Genomic DNA, 15197 nt, shown 5'->3' with positions numbered 1-15197 from the left:
GTTATACTCATGAAACTTATATAATGTTATAAGCCAATGTTAATTAAAATAATAAATACTGAGCATTTTTCCATATTCTCTGTGGGTGTTTGAAGCTTTAGGGTATCAGCAGCACTGTTGATATTAGGACGTATTGGAATAGAAATAAGGTAATAATGTGGGTACATTGATGACTGATCTCAGAATTGGAGAAGGTGGCATAGGGCACAATGACAGAATTACAGTGTACCTTTGGGTCTTGACACACACACTAACAACATGAATAGTTGTGGTAACAGCTTTAGTGGACATCAGTAAAAGAGAGGATACCTTTGGTACCATCTTTGACATCTGTATCACCTGGAAAAAAGTTGCTAAGGGTACTAGTTCTAAAAGCACAGATGAAACTATGAAAACTCTTTGAATTATTTGGGAGAAAATTGGATGGACTTGAAATGTTCACAAGTGGGTGAAAGTGTGGCCTTATTTCCTTTTCTTGTTACCGTAGGCTGGGGTGGTATAACCTGTGAAGCAAACATTGTAAAAATCAGAAAATGAAATTCTTATTGTTAAATCAAAAGAAGTTATATAATTAGTGAAATTGCAGAGCAAATTTATAGGCCAATAAGATTGATCTCACTTCTAAGTTGAAGCACATTTGATAATAATTTGGCATCCATAATTAGGCTGAAGAGATGCCCCATGAGTGAGCCTGACTCTTAGACTGAGGGTCCAGGCCCAGAGATGTTGAGGGCAAAAGTGTGTGCTAGTTGACACATCAGTAGGGTTTAACATCTGGAAAATATTTAAGAGTCCTGTATTTGCTACCCTCAGTCATCCATACTGTTGGCAAACTCAATTCCAGACTCCTCTCACAAGCTTCTGTGAAACTTTCTCAGCTCTGTATTCTTTACTATGATGTCTACTTAAGCCTATCTTTTTGTTACCTTCTCCTGACACTTTGTAGGAGACTTGTGAAAATCTTTGATCTGTCAGAGATGCAGCCTCTGCTCTAAGCTACACTTTCTCTGTCTTTGTTTAGTCTTTTGTCAACATGTTTTATTTTAAAATCAAGCTCCCTTTACATTAGCTGTCTAAGAGATATAACCTCTTATCTACTTTTTATCTGTTAAATGCACAGATACTCTCTGTCACTCAGTTGACACCCTCTCATTGTGTGTCCTGCATCTCAATGAGACATATTCAACATACTGGTTTTAACTAAAATATGTATATACATTATTTTTAACTGGGGAGAGGAATCTTATTTTAAACTTTAGCACATTTAGAAAATGTGTGTATGTAAATAGTACATTGACATTTAAACAAAGCTCTCCTCATTGTCTGGAACAGCATCATAAAGAGTGGGCACAATACATTTGTCCTTGTTCTTTTTAGGAGGAGTCTGAAAACTAACCTAAGTCTATCAGCCAAACTGATGATCCTTTACCTGCAGCACATTTAGTGGCATTCCTTTCTAAAAGGAAAAAAAAAAAAAAGTATTGTTAAAACTGAACAAAATATTCAAAACTGCATTTTTAAGCTCTAAATTTTTTACGTGGAGAATGGTTAAGGGCTTCCAGGTGGAGCAATGGTGAAAAATTCACCTGCCAGTGCAGGAGATGCAGGAATCGTGAGTTTGATCCCTGGATCAAGAAGATCCCCTGGAGTAGGAAATGGCAACCCACTCCAGTATTCTAGCTTGAGGAACCCCGTGAACAGTATGGAAAGGCAAAAAATATGACAGCAGTATATGAGCTGACCAGGTCAGAAGGTGTCTAATATGCTACTGGGGAATAGTGGAGGGCAGTTACTAACAGTTCCAGAAAGAATGAAGCTGCTGGGTCAAGCAGAAATGGTGTACAAGTGTCTGGTGGTGAAAGTAAAGTCTGATGATATAAAGAATAATATTGCATAGGAGCCTGGAATGTTAGGTACATGAATTAAGGTAAGTTGGACGTGGTTAAGCAGGAGATGGCAAGACTGAACATCAGCATTTTAGGAATCAGTGAAATAAAATGGATAGGAATGGGTGAATTTAATTCAGATGACCGTTATATCTACTACTGTGGACAAGAATCCCTTAAAAGATGGAGTAGCCCTCTTCTACAAAGCTACTCAGAAAGAGTAGAAAGCTGAGTGCCGAAGAATTAATACTTTTGAACTGTGGAGTTGGAGAAGACTCTTGAGAGTCCCTTGGACTGCAAGGAGATCAAAATGCAAGGAGTCAGTCATAAAGGAAATCAGTCCTGAATATTCATTTGAAGGACTGATGCTGAAGCCGAAACTTCAATACTTTGGCCACCTGATGCAAAGAATTAACTCATTGGAAGTGACTCTGATGCTGGCAAGGTTGAAGGCAGGAGGAAAAGAGAATGAAATGACAGAGAATGAGATGCTTGGATGGCATCACTGACTTAATGGACATGAGTTTGAGCAAGCTCCAGGAGTTGGTGATAGACAGGGAAGCCTGGCGGACTGCAGTCCATGGGGTTGCAAAGAGTCAGACACGACTGAGTAACTGAACTGAACTGAGCCCTTATAATCAACAGAAGAGTCTAAAATGCAGTATTTGGGTACAGTTTCATAAACAACAGAATGATCTTGGTTTATTTCCAAGGCAAACCATTCAACATCCTAGTAATACAAGTCTATGCCCCAACCATTGAAGCCAAAGAATCTGAAGTTGATTGGTTTTATGAAGACCTACAAGACCTTTAGAACTAACACCAGAAAAAAAAGATGTCATTTTCATCATAGTGGATTGGGATGCAAACATGGGAAATCAAGATATGCAGAATAACAACGGAGGTGAAGAATAGATTGAAATTTGGCCTTGGATTACAACATGAAGCAGGGTAAAGGCTAACAGAGTTTTGTCAAGAGGCTAGGCTGGTCATATAAAACATCCTCTTCCAACAACACAAGAGATGACTCTACACATGGACATTACCAGATAGTCAATACCAAAATCAGATTGAGTTTATTCTTTGCAGCTGAAGATGGAGAAGCTCTATACAGTCAGCAAAAACAAGACTGGAAGCTGTGGCTCCTATCATGAGCTCCTTACTGCAAAACTCAGGTTTCAGTTGAAAGTAGGGGAAGCCACTAGGCCATTCAGGTATGACCTAATCAGATCCCTTATGATTATACAGTTGAGGTTGTTAGTTGCTCAGTTGTGTCCAACTCTTTGCGACTCCATGGACTGTAGCCCACCAGGCTCCTCTGTCTGTGGAATTCTCCAGGAAAGAATACTGGAGTGGGTTCCCATTTCCTTCTCAAGGGGATCCTCCCAACTCAGAGATTGAGCCTGGGTCTCCTGCGTTGCAGGCAGATTATACAGTGGAGGTGATTAATAGATTCAAGTGATTAGATCTTACAGACAGAATTCCTAAAGAACTATGATTGAAGGGTCATAACATTGTACAGGACGCAGTGACCAAAACCATCCCCAAGAATAAGAAATCCAAGAAGGCAAAGTAGTTGCCAGAGGAGGCTTTACAAATAGCTAAGGAAAGAAGAGAATCAAAAGGTAAGGGAGAAAAAGAAACATATCCTAACTCAATTCAGAGTTCCATAGAATAGCAGAGAGAGATAACATGACCTTCTTAAATGAACAATGCAAAGAAATAGAGAAAATAGTCAAAGCTATGGTTTTTCTAATAGTCACGTATGGCTATGAGAGTTGGAGGCGAGGTGCCAAAGAACTGATGCTTTTGAACTATAGTGCCAGAGAAGACTCTTGAGAGTCTCTTGGACTTCAAGGAGGTCAAATCAGTCAATCCTAAAGAAAATCAATCCTGAATATTCCTTGGCAGGACTGATGCTGAAGGTGAAACTCTAATACTTTGGTCACCTGATCCAAAGGGTTGACTCACTGGAAGAGCCCCTGATGCTGGGAAAGATTGAAGGCAAAAGTAGAAGGGAGCAGCAGAGGATGAATTGATTGGATAGCATCGCCAACTTAATCAACATGAATTTGAGCAAACTCTGGGAGGACAGAGGAGCCTGGCATGCTGCAGTCCATGGAGTCACAAGGAGCAACTGAACAACAAGAACAACTCTCAGAGGATAGAATGTCATCACCAGTAATCACTGGGCTTTTCTTCGTTCAGCCTCCTGGAAAGAGATTTCCTCTTTCTCTCTTTGAGTCTTGATTCTAAATTACCAGGAAAGGGAAAAATAGGATATCAGCAAATTTGGTTGTGACAGTATGTGGGTGCCTGCTAGGTCGCTTCAGTCATGTCTGACTCTGTGTGACCCTATGCACTGCGGCCTGCCAGGCTTCTCTTCCATGGGATTCGCCAGGCAAGGATACTGGAGTGAATTGCCATGGCTTACTCTTATTAGAGTGTATCTATGTTCAAAGCCTGCCCCTGTGACTCTGTGGACTGCGGAAATGTGATAATGGGTTGAAGAAATTATTAGACAAGAGGTGCTGGATGATAATCCAGGAAGTGATACCTAACTTTGGGATGCTATTTCTTTCCTCTTGGAAACTTTTGAGTTTACAAATACTGGGTCCATGATCCAGAAAATAGGGAGACTATAGGGATTTACTTAGTGAGTAATGAACTATGTCAATTTACTTAGTGAATATGAGCTATGCTTTGGAGAAGGAAATGGCAACGCACTCCAGTATTCTTGCCTGGGAAATCCCATGGACTGAGGATCCTGGTAGGCTACAGTCCATGGGGTTGCAAAGAGTTGGACACGACTGAGCGACTTCAGTTCACTTTATGAGCTATGCTTATGTAATATAAATTCACGTGCTACAAGAAGGGCTTCTCTGGTGTCTCAGATGTCAAAGAATCTGACTGCAGTGCAGGAGATCTAGGTTCAATCCCTGGGTCAGGAAGATCCCCTGAGAAGGGAATGGCTACCCATTCCAGTATTCTTGCCTAGAGAATTCCATGGACTGAGAAGCCAGGTGGGCTATAGACCATGGGGTCACAAAGAGTTGGACATGACTGAATGACTAAGCGCACACACAGCGCATCATAACTGTTTCATAATAGATATGCAAATAAAGGATAGATCTCTGACCTACTAGCTCCCTTTTCCAAAATAATATAGTGGTCCAGAAAAGAAAAAAAATGGGGAGGTCAGACAAGATGGCAGAGAAGTAGGAAGTAGAACTTGCCTCTGTTCACAGAAACGATGAAAATATATCTACAAGTGGAATGAATCACACAGAACAGCTACTAAGCACCGACAGAAGACGTCAGATGCACAAGAAGATAAGAAAATTCTCACATAACTGGGTAGGACAAAAGAAAAAGAAGGAATCAGAGTGGGCCTGTGCCCTGGGGGAAGCTTTATATCCCTTATTTCATGTAATCCTCAGGAAATCCTTGTGAGGGAAAGATATACTTATTCTCATTCTACAGATAAAGGAATGGATTATTATCAAACTAATCATTTATCCCAGGTCACAGAGTGGGATATTGCCACTCCAAATACTCCAATATTGCCAAACCAATACTTTCTGGTTCTAGGACTCCTGTGCTTCTAGTATACCATTTTAATTCCCCAGAATTTACCATAGTGGCAGTGAAGAATCTATAATAAGGTGAGGATGATCACAGGGAAACAAGAGGCTACTGTGTAATTCAGATTAGAGATGGTTATGAACAGAGTTAAGATATTGGTAGCAGTGATGACAGAAAAACAACATAGTTTGAGGACCTATTAGAAGTAACCTTATGAAAGGTTACATTAGATTAACCAAACGTTGAGGGTAAAAGAGAGGGAGGAATTGATGTTATACTAAGGTTTCTGTATCTACTACAAATGAATTTCACTGAGTAGCCTTAAGCAAGACAAGGAATGAAAGGAAGAGTTGGTATAATATGAGTGTGCCAGCAGTCAGGGTGGGTTTGTCCAATAAATACGCCATCTGCAGTCTTATATATCTTCTGTGTAAAAACTAGAGATAATGAATAGCTAAAGTTGGGGAATTTGAGTTGGAGCTTTACTTGTAAACGTTTTTAGGTCCAGATGCACTTTTAGTCACTCTAGACTCTTCCCTGGTGGCTTAGTTGGTAAAGAATCCACCTGTGATACAGGAGGCCTGGGTTCGATCCCTGGATTGGGAAGATCCCCTGGAGGAGGGCATGGCAACCCACTCCAGTATTCTTGCCTGGAGAGCCCCGTGGAAAGAGGAGCCCAGTGGGCTGCAGTCCATGGGGTCACAAAGAGTCGGACACATGGCTGAGCGACTAAGCACAGAACTCAGTCTCCTTCTGACAATTGTCTGCAACTGTTGTCACCTTCCAGTGAATTTTGCTCCATAGCTTCACACCCTAGGTCTTTCCTGAAAAGTTCATACACATGTATTGATCTCCTTCTAAGTTTTTCAATAGTCAAGAAGTAGAAATTTTGAGAAGAAATACTAAAATGTGGTTATTTGGATAATAGTTGAACAAGTGGCTGGATTAAAGACTTTTAATCATTTCATTACAAACAAAAAATCTAAGAAAGGCTAATATCATAATACGTTTAATTTCTGGCATTTTATGTGGACAGATTTTCACCTTAAGCCTTAAGAACACTTAGAGTTTTTAATTGAGGTCCATTGTGTTTAATACAGGTCTGTACTCATGTTAAGTCAACTCCTTATCCATGATTTACTTGTCTGTGAAGCCCCCAATCTTGTTTATGTTGCCCAAACATGGCTGAGAGAAACAGCTGTGACATTGTGAATCCAGCTGGCCACAGATGGATCTTCAGTGAAGCATGAATCCATTTTGGGTTGGTGATCTATGTTTACTGCCTCTTGTTAAGCTTTCAGAGATTTAGCTCCTAAATCACCTGGCATTGACTGAATCCACTTATATATAAGTAATAGACTGAAGTAAGCTGGAGCCTTTGTTGCTTGTGCTCAAGACTCTCACCTGTAGGGCCAATTCTTTACATTATCATTTTATTGACTAGTTAGTCCACGTTAGAGTCTGTTTAGTTTATGGCCATTTAGCGCATAAGTTTCATTAGGTGTAATAAGCTTAGTAGCTCATGTTTTGAGGTTACGATGATTATGAGCCTTTCCAAGATTTTGTTGACATTTCCACATTTATGTTATGGATTTGACAGTTAAACTTGAAATCTCAAGGAGGGGGGAATGAAGTTGTAGCCTGAAAAGAAATTCTTTTAGAATTTTTAGAGAAAATATCAATGATAAATGTTTACCTGCAAGGCTGATAGGAGTGCAGGCACTTTTAGATCTATGTACGGATAACCAGTTAAAGCACAAAGCAAAACAAAGATGTATGAATAGTTGAAATAATTAGCTAAAACTGAACAAAACTGAAACTGTAACAGTGGCTTCTAGCAAATAAAATTTAATTTTGAATCAGTATCCAAAAACTCTTGAGCGTATAAGCTCCATAACTTCACTTTTTCAGAGTCCAATGTGATATTCAAACTGGCCAGAATTGCTAATATAAATATATGCACACTGTGTCCTTTACAACCTGAGTAGGAAATACTATTAAATGTTAATAGATATGCAAATCTGTGAACTCATGGTTGAAAGTTTTTATGGCAGGTCTGCCTATTTATAATTCTACTTTACATTTGTCCAGAGCAGCAAAATTTAGAATAACTGCTAAATTTTTTGATACAATATATTCTTCTTTAAAAAAAGCTTCTCTTGTGTCTCAGTGGTAAAGAAGCTGCCTGCAATGCAGGAGACACAGGAGATGCGGGTTCAATCCCTGGGCCAGGAAGATCCCCTTGAGGAGGAAATGGCAATTCACTCCAGTATTCTTGCCTGGAAAATCCCATGGACAGAAGAGACTGGAGATTTTTAAAATTTTGTATCAGGCATTAGCTGATTTATAGTATTGTTAGTTTCAGGAGTACAACAAAGTGATTCAGTTTTACATACATCACTTCCTTTTCAAATTATTTTTCCATTTAGGTTATTACAGATTTTTGAGCAGAATTCCCTGTGCTGTTCAGTAGGTCCTTGTTGTTTATCTGGTTTAGATATTGTAGTGTGTATATGTCAATTCTAAATTCCCAATTTATCCCTCCCTCTCTGCCTCTTATCCTTGGTAACCATAAATTTGTTTTTACATGTGTGGCTCTACTTCTGTTTTGTAAATAAGTTCATTTGTATCAGTTTTTCTTTTAGATTCTGTATATAAGCCATATCCTATGATATTTGTCTTTCTCTGTCTGACTTTACTTAATGTAATAACCTCCAGGTCCATCCATGTTGTTGCAAATGACATTATTTCTTTCTCTTTAATGACTGAGTAGTATTCCACTGTATAATATGTACCACATCGTTTTTATCCATTCATTTGTCAATGGACATTTAGGTTGCTTCCATATCTTGCATATTGTCAACAGCACTGCAATGAATATTGGGGTGCATATATCCTTTCAAACCATGTTTTCTCCAGATATATGCCTCGGAGTGGGATTACTGCATGGTAACTATATTTTTAGACTTTTAAGGAAACTCCATATTGTTCTCCATAGTGGCTGTACCAATTTACACTCCCACCAAAGTGTAGGAGGATTTTTTCCCATACTCTGTTTATCATTGATTGTTTGTGGACTTTTTGATGATGGCCATTCTGACTGATGTGAGATGATATCTCTAGGTAGTTTCGAATTTTATTTCTCTAATATGATTAGCAATGATGAGCATCTTTTCTTACGCCTGTTTGTCATCTGTGTGTCTTCTTTGGAGAAATGTCTAGGATAACTAATAAATTTTAAATATCACTCTTCACTTTTAAATAATTAATTTATCCTTAATTAAATTCTGTGCGCTATTTCCTCTGCTTTATCATGGCGTCCAGTACTCACCACGTGCCCACAGCCACAGAGGAGGGACATTCTCCTGTTTTATGCTGTTGTATCTTTCTACGTGAATATAGGATAGTTATTCTGCCATCAAGGAGATACAAATGTGGTTGGAGAAGTGAAGTAAACACAGAAAACAATTTGAAAACATGTAATAGTTCTTCATGTCAATCTTATTTTATTGCTATTTTTAGGGTTTAGTATATATAGGTTTACTTGTGTAATATACCAATAAATATGAATAACTTGGGTCACTTTATTAATTCATAAATTAAGCAGATGTTTACTGATTACTTAGCACTTGTAGGCAGTGCTCTAGGCTCTGGGGTATCAACAGTGAAAAGAATAGATAAAAATGACTTACAGTCCTCCTGGAACTTATGGTCTAGTTTTAGCTATTGTTTACTCTCTTGGTTTTCAGGATCTTGATAGGATCTTGTTTCTTGACATTCTAGTAACTTTTGATTGAATGATGGATTTTATAAATAAAAATAGATGATATTTTATTCTTCCTGAAAAGGTTCAGTTTCTCCTCTGTTAATTGCAAAGAATAGAAGCTGATCACCTTAATTCAGTCATGAAATGGACTGGATAAGTGTTGATTTACAGTTTCAACAAGGACCCATACATCACGGGTTTTCTTTAGTCTTTCATACCCTTGTATATCCTGGGCCATTCTCTCAGAATGTTCTGAACTATAATAGTTTCCTCAGCATGAAGTAGCCAGACCTCTGCTATATTTTACCGAGACTTTCTCCCACCCAAGTCCTAACCAGGCCCAACCCTGCTTAGCTTCTGAGATCAGACAAGATGGGGTGCGTTCAGGAAGGTATGGCCACAGACTATAGAGACTTTCTGCTTAGTCTCTCAGCATTCCTCCTGCACAAGTTCATAAGTTCATAATTTGGCAAAAGTCTTGAAGACTGGCTGTGTATCTTATTCTCTTCTCAGCATCTCCTTTCTCACAAGAATCTTGGCTCCTTAAATTTCAAACATTGCTTCTTTAACCCACTGAGACTGTTCTCTGCCCAGGCAAAAATCCAGGTTCTTGTCTTGCCTTGCATGTCGAATCAGCTAATGTCCCCAGAGAAAATACAGTTAACTTTTCCATAATGCTCGCCAATCTGGTATCTTGGTTTTTCTTCTCTTCAGTGCTTCATCAGCTCTTAGATGACTTTAAGCAGATTTGGGGAGTTATTTTTATATTTTGTTTAGTTTTCTTAGGGTTGTTTTTTTTTTTTTTTTTTTTTTTTTGCTGGATCATTGGTCTGTTGCATGCTTACTATCTCATCCTTGTTTTCAGAAACTGAAATAGAAGAATTATGCCTTCTCTTACATGCATCTGTACAATCACAAAGAATGTAGCCAGGAATTTCTATCCTAGCCCAATGTATTCTGGAATTAATTGGCAGAGTGAACAGGTAGAAATATAACATTGAACAAAATCTTCAAAGCAAGTGTCATTGAAAATGCTGGACAATTAACAGAGCTAATATTCTTTAGTACCCTGAGTCCAGTGACCAAGAGCTGCTTAGATGGGTGAACTCAGTATAAGTGGGAATGTAGAAGTGCTGATGGTAGCTTTAGGGAGTTGTAGCTTCTGGATGCTTCTCTTGGCTTCTTATTATGAATTATCCTCACAGAAAGTAATCCTTGATTGTCATTGTCTTATTAAAATACTGGAGAACAGAGATGTTCTTTGTGCTTTTTGTATCTCCACTGACAGTTGTAGGAAGAAGGTATAGCCCAGTAGTTAAGTACATGGATTTGGGAGTCAATCAAATGTATATTCAAATCTTGTCCATTTATCGGATGCTCAAACTTGAGAAAGTTGCAAAAACTCTCTAAAGCCTTCCGTATCTTTGAAATGGAAATAACAATACATTTCATTGTTCTGATATGAAAGTTGATGGGGACTGTGTTTTTAAAATGCTAATAACAATCTCTGGCACATTGCTAGCATGCAATTTTTGGTAGCTAAAGTTTTTTGGTTTTTTTTTTTTTTTTGGCTACTATGGAAACACATAGAATAAGACCCAGAATTTTGAGATGAGACCTTAAGATATTTACATAGCCCCTCTAAAGTAAGTAGATGAAGCACATGGGAAAAGAGTTGTTTTAAGAATTCATGTTTGTTTTTTGTTGTTAAATATCTGTGTATTTAAATATCAGATTAAAAAAAACTATCTTCAATAACTCCAGAAAAAATAACTGAATTGGAAGCAGCTTTACTCTCAATGATTTCAAAAATGTGCTTCTTCATAGTTTCAATAGATAACTAATGAATATTTATCTACTGCATATTGTTTTAAAGTTAATCTAAGAAGAATTATGTTCAATGGGTACTCTAAGTTGTATAGGTATTATCATGTTTAAGAAAAGGAACATTTAAAGTAAAAGAAAACTGAGTAAAAAAAATACTTAGAACTTAAAAATATGTACAGATAAATTTGGCTCCTAGGTACCATTCATTAGTTAGGTGCTATTCATTGGGCAGGGTAAGTGATATTTTTGAGTCCCAGTTTTCTTAGTGAAATTACAAATGGGAAAAATGATATTTATGATTTTCTTGGCTATCAAATGAGAAAATGAAGATGCTTAATAAGCAATAAGCATGATCTTATTACCTGTTTTTAATAGTCGGGTGTACCTTTGAACCTTTCTTTGAGCTGTGAGGAATATAAACTTGTGTTTAATAGCAAGCAAACAATAACTAGTTATGCCAAAAGAGTGATGAAGTGGAATCTGGCCATTGCTATTAAATAATAATTTAAGTCATACATATTTAAGTAAAATTTTACATCACTTCCCTACGTGGAAATTTTTTTCTCAAATCTTAACTTTCTTCTGAACATTATTCAGATATGACATTATACTTAAAACTTACTCCCAGCATCTTTTCAATAGTTCTTACTTTGAGAAGACAGAACTGGAGGAAAGTAAGCTCTTCTCTTTGTTTCTAGTTACTCTAATTCAGGAATTGTTTCTGCTCCCCTCATACTTGAGTGAGCATGGAATGATGCCTTTGCTTAGTATTTCTGTTTGATTTTCCAAAAGCTGTTGTCAGTCCTACAGCTCAAAAATGAAAGGCACATGGTAATTGGTGTAGCCACAGTCAGTTTTCAAATCTAACTGGAACTGACCCAGACACCCTCAGAGCTCCTCTTAGCCTTTCAGATTTATAAGCACATCTGGTGAGACAAAAGCAAGAAAGTTTGTTAAAAGGGGGAAAATTCCCTTTTGAGTGTTGCTGAACCAGAAAGCTTTGACTGTATGGTTCTCTGAGTCTGGACAATGTCTTGTGTGTTTGTTTCCACAGAGCATATATCATTACAGACTATATGGGCATCCGAAATGAAAGTTTCATGAAATTAGCTGCAGTAGGGACCTGGATGGGGGACTTTGTCACAGCTTGGATGGTAAGAAATTTTAACTTCACCCACTTCAAATGTCAGATGGAAGACATGCTCACAATGTTATACACACTATTTTTCTTTTTAAACCAATAGCCTCATGAATTATTTTATTTCATGTTATATTTCAAATAACATTCCAAAGTGAAGAAAGAAGGATCTTGTTTTCATGGTTAGCATTATTGCATTTGTGCAAAGCCCTCAAACATGAGAAAGTCTCATTTATTTCACCAAATTTAAACAGTCATTTCAGTAACAGGCTTGTTAGATAATCCAAGTCCAGTTATCCCTAGTTTTCCAAACAGTAAGTCACTGGAAATGCTGAGCTATCATTGTTGATCTTTCTGTCAGCCCAGCCCCTTTTGAACATAGCAGTGCTGTTTATTTTGTTACATCATTCCTCTGTCCTCCCAAGGGTTAAAGATACAGTTTTATTTTCTCAATTAATGTGAATTGGATTTTATGCAATACACACTATTTTTCATGGTTTAGGACAGAAGTTACCTCGCTTGCAAGGGGAACAAATTCATGAGAAAGACAAATCTAGAGATTATATACAATATCCATTACCTCAGGAAAAAACATCAATACAATTATAGTACTAAGGATGACTGTCTACTGAGATATATTTATATATAATGTATGTATATATGTGTGTATATGTATATGGATAGACATGTATGTATGGATATGTATGTATGGATATGTATGTATGTATATATATACACACACATGTGTGTGGGACATACACACTCATCAAATTAATGGAAAACTCTTCTGGGAGATTTTAAATAATTTTATAAGGATTGTTTGCTTGATTTGACATGTACACTTTTAAAGTAAGAAATACTGTTCAGGCTGTCTCATAAGACATATGAATATCTTTAAGGACTTTAAAAATGATTTTCTGCATTTCTTTTCCTCACTGAACCTACTAACTTAATGGTAACTAAGGCGTTCTGAGAGTTATCTCTTTTAGTCTCTTTTGTGCCTTATCAGTCTTTATGTCTGCAGCAATTAGACAAACCATGTTTCATGCTGGGCTCATCTGCCAGGAGAGTAATTTCTGTATTTAACCACTGAGTTAATTAAAGACACTATGTAGCTTAAAGGCTCTGGGTCCTATAAGTTTATAAGAGTCTCAGAATGCAAAGAGCATTGTTGTTATTGTTTAGTCTCCAAGTCTTGTCTGACTCTTTGTGACTCCATGGACTATAGCCCACCAGGCTCCTCTGTCCATGGCATTCTCCAGGAAAGAATACTGGAATGGGTTGCCATTTCCTTCTCCAGAGATTTTCCTGATCCAGGGATTGAACCTGTGTCTCCTGCTTGACAGGTGGACTCTTTACCATTGAGCCACTTGGATTTATAAAAATGGAACACTTTAGCATTCACTGACACCTTTCATAATTGTATTTAGCCCTAATTAGCTTTATTCAAATTCATTTACTTAAAAATGAGAGGACCTACCAAAAGAAAGATCATGCCCAAGTTAAACACAGCTTGGCAGGGACATGCCCTATAGATGTGTTCCTGATACTGCAGGGAGATTGTCATAACTGTTACTGCCATTTCTGTTGATAGCTTTGCTTCTTACCTGAAATAGGTGTTTTCAGGGTACAGGAAGCAGTTATTTCTTAATAGCAACTACTGTCATCATTTTGCAAGTGACCATAAAAGTATCAAGTGACCATAAAAGAGTTTGCCTAGCCTGTTTTTGAACTTCCTCCCTCCTCTATTTAATTTTAGAATGTTATCAGAACCCATTACCAGATGCTTTCCATTTTATTAACTTTAAAATTGAAATTTGAAAATGTTATTTGTTTGTAATCACTAGAAATAGGAATGAGAATAAGCTAGACATTAAGACCAGGCAGCCTCATCTGTTTCCACTGGGAAAAACTATTTAAAATGAAAGACCAACTTTAAACTCATAATTTCCTTAAAATCTGAGGTGATGCCTTTTGGAAATTTTTGCATTAATTGCGGATTATGATTTTGATTCATTTTAAGATGGCTACTTAATAAAATGCAAAAGAGAACTGGATCAGTTCAGAAATTTGGATTCTCTAATCTTGCCACCTATGGTTTGACCTTCCACAAATAATATACAATCTTTTGAGCCTTAGTTTGCACATGTCTTGAAAAGGATTAATAGTTCCTATTAGTGCTTCTGGTTTTTTTGTGAAGATTATGTGTAGTTCTGGGACCAGACTTAAAATGCTGATGTGTAAGGGAGATATAAATGCTTTATTGTTACTGTTCATGTTTTTGAACCCCCATCCTCTTGGCTGGTCCCAGTCCCTTGAAGTAATGCAAAGGAAGGTCACCGATCCAAACCTTAGGCTTCAGAGACTTTCTATCCCTCCTGTGAAGCTCCAGGAGCATAAGAATCCCACCTTATCTCAGACCTGGGGTCCAGGCATTTGAAATTTTCTACCTATGGCCCATGCTAGAGCAGATGAAAACAACAATATGGTACATTTCCTTTTCACCTCTGCCTGACACGGCCCCTTACCAAAGACAGGGGAGAAGCCACAGACTAACGAGACATAAGATCTGTTTGAAGTTTGCAGGCTCAAGTCAACCATTCGACACATAAACCATTTTCTTTTCCATGATGACACTGTTATTTATTTGTGACCCAATTCCACCCAACTTCTCAGACTTTCCCACAAAATAGTGTTTCCTAGGCCAGGTAGGGGTTTCCCAGTAGTATAGTGGTAAAGAATCTACCAGCAATGCAGGAGATGTAGGTTCCATCTCTGGGTCAGGAAGATCCCCTGGAGAAGGAAATGGCTACCTGCTCCAGTATTCTTGCCGGGAAAATTCCATGGACAAAGGAATCTGGCAGTCTGCAATCCATGGGGTCACAAAGAGTCAGACACAACTGAGCGACTGAGCACACACACACATACACAGGCTATATATAGCTCTGCCCGTATTTACTGGTTATGTTATTTTTTATAATTAAACTATTTTTCT

General features: G+C 37.8%; 1 protein-coding gene across 4 annotated transcripts in view; it reads left to right on the top strand.

The window, feature by feature from the left end:
• Positions 1–15197, top strand: part of TMEM117 (transmembrane protein 117) — a 561967-nt gene that overhangs the window by 279332 nt on the left and 267438 nt on the right. For all 4 annotated transcript variants that reach the window (XM_061129506.1, XM_061129513.1, XM_061129509.1 and 1 more), the window contains one exon: positions 12119–12218. In XM_061129506.1, the coding sequence (XP_060985489.1) occupies positions 12119–12218 (100 nt within the window). The remainder of the gene's footprint in view (positions 1–12118; positions 12219–15197) is intronic.

The sequence above is a fragment of the Dama dama genome, chromosome 3 (assembly GCF_033118175.1).
Source record: "Dama dama isolate Ldn47 chromosome 3, ASM3311817v1, whole genome shotgun sequence".
Lineage (NCBI taxonomy): Eukaryota > Metazoa > Chordata > Mammalia > Artiodactyla > Cervidae > Dama > Dama dama.
Note: the sequence above shows the minus strand (reverse complement) of the source record. Positions and strands in the feature narration are given on the sequence as shown.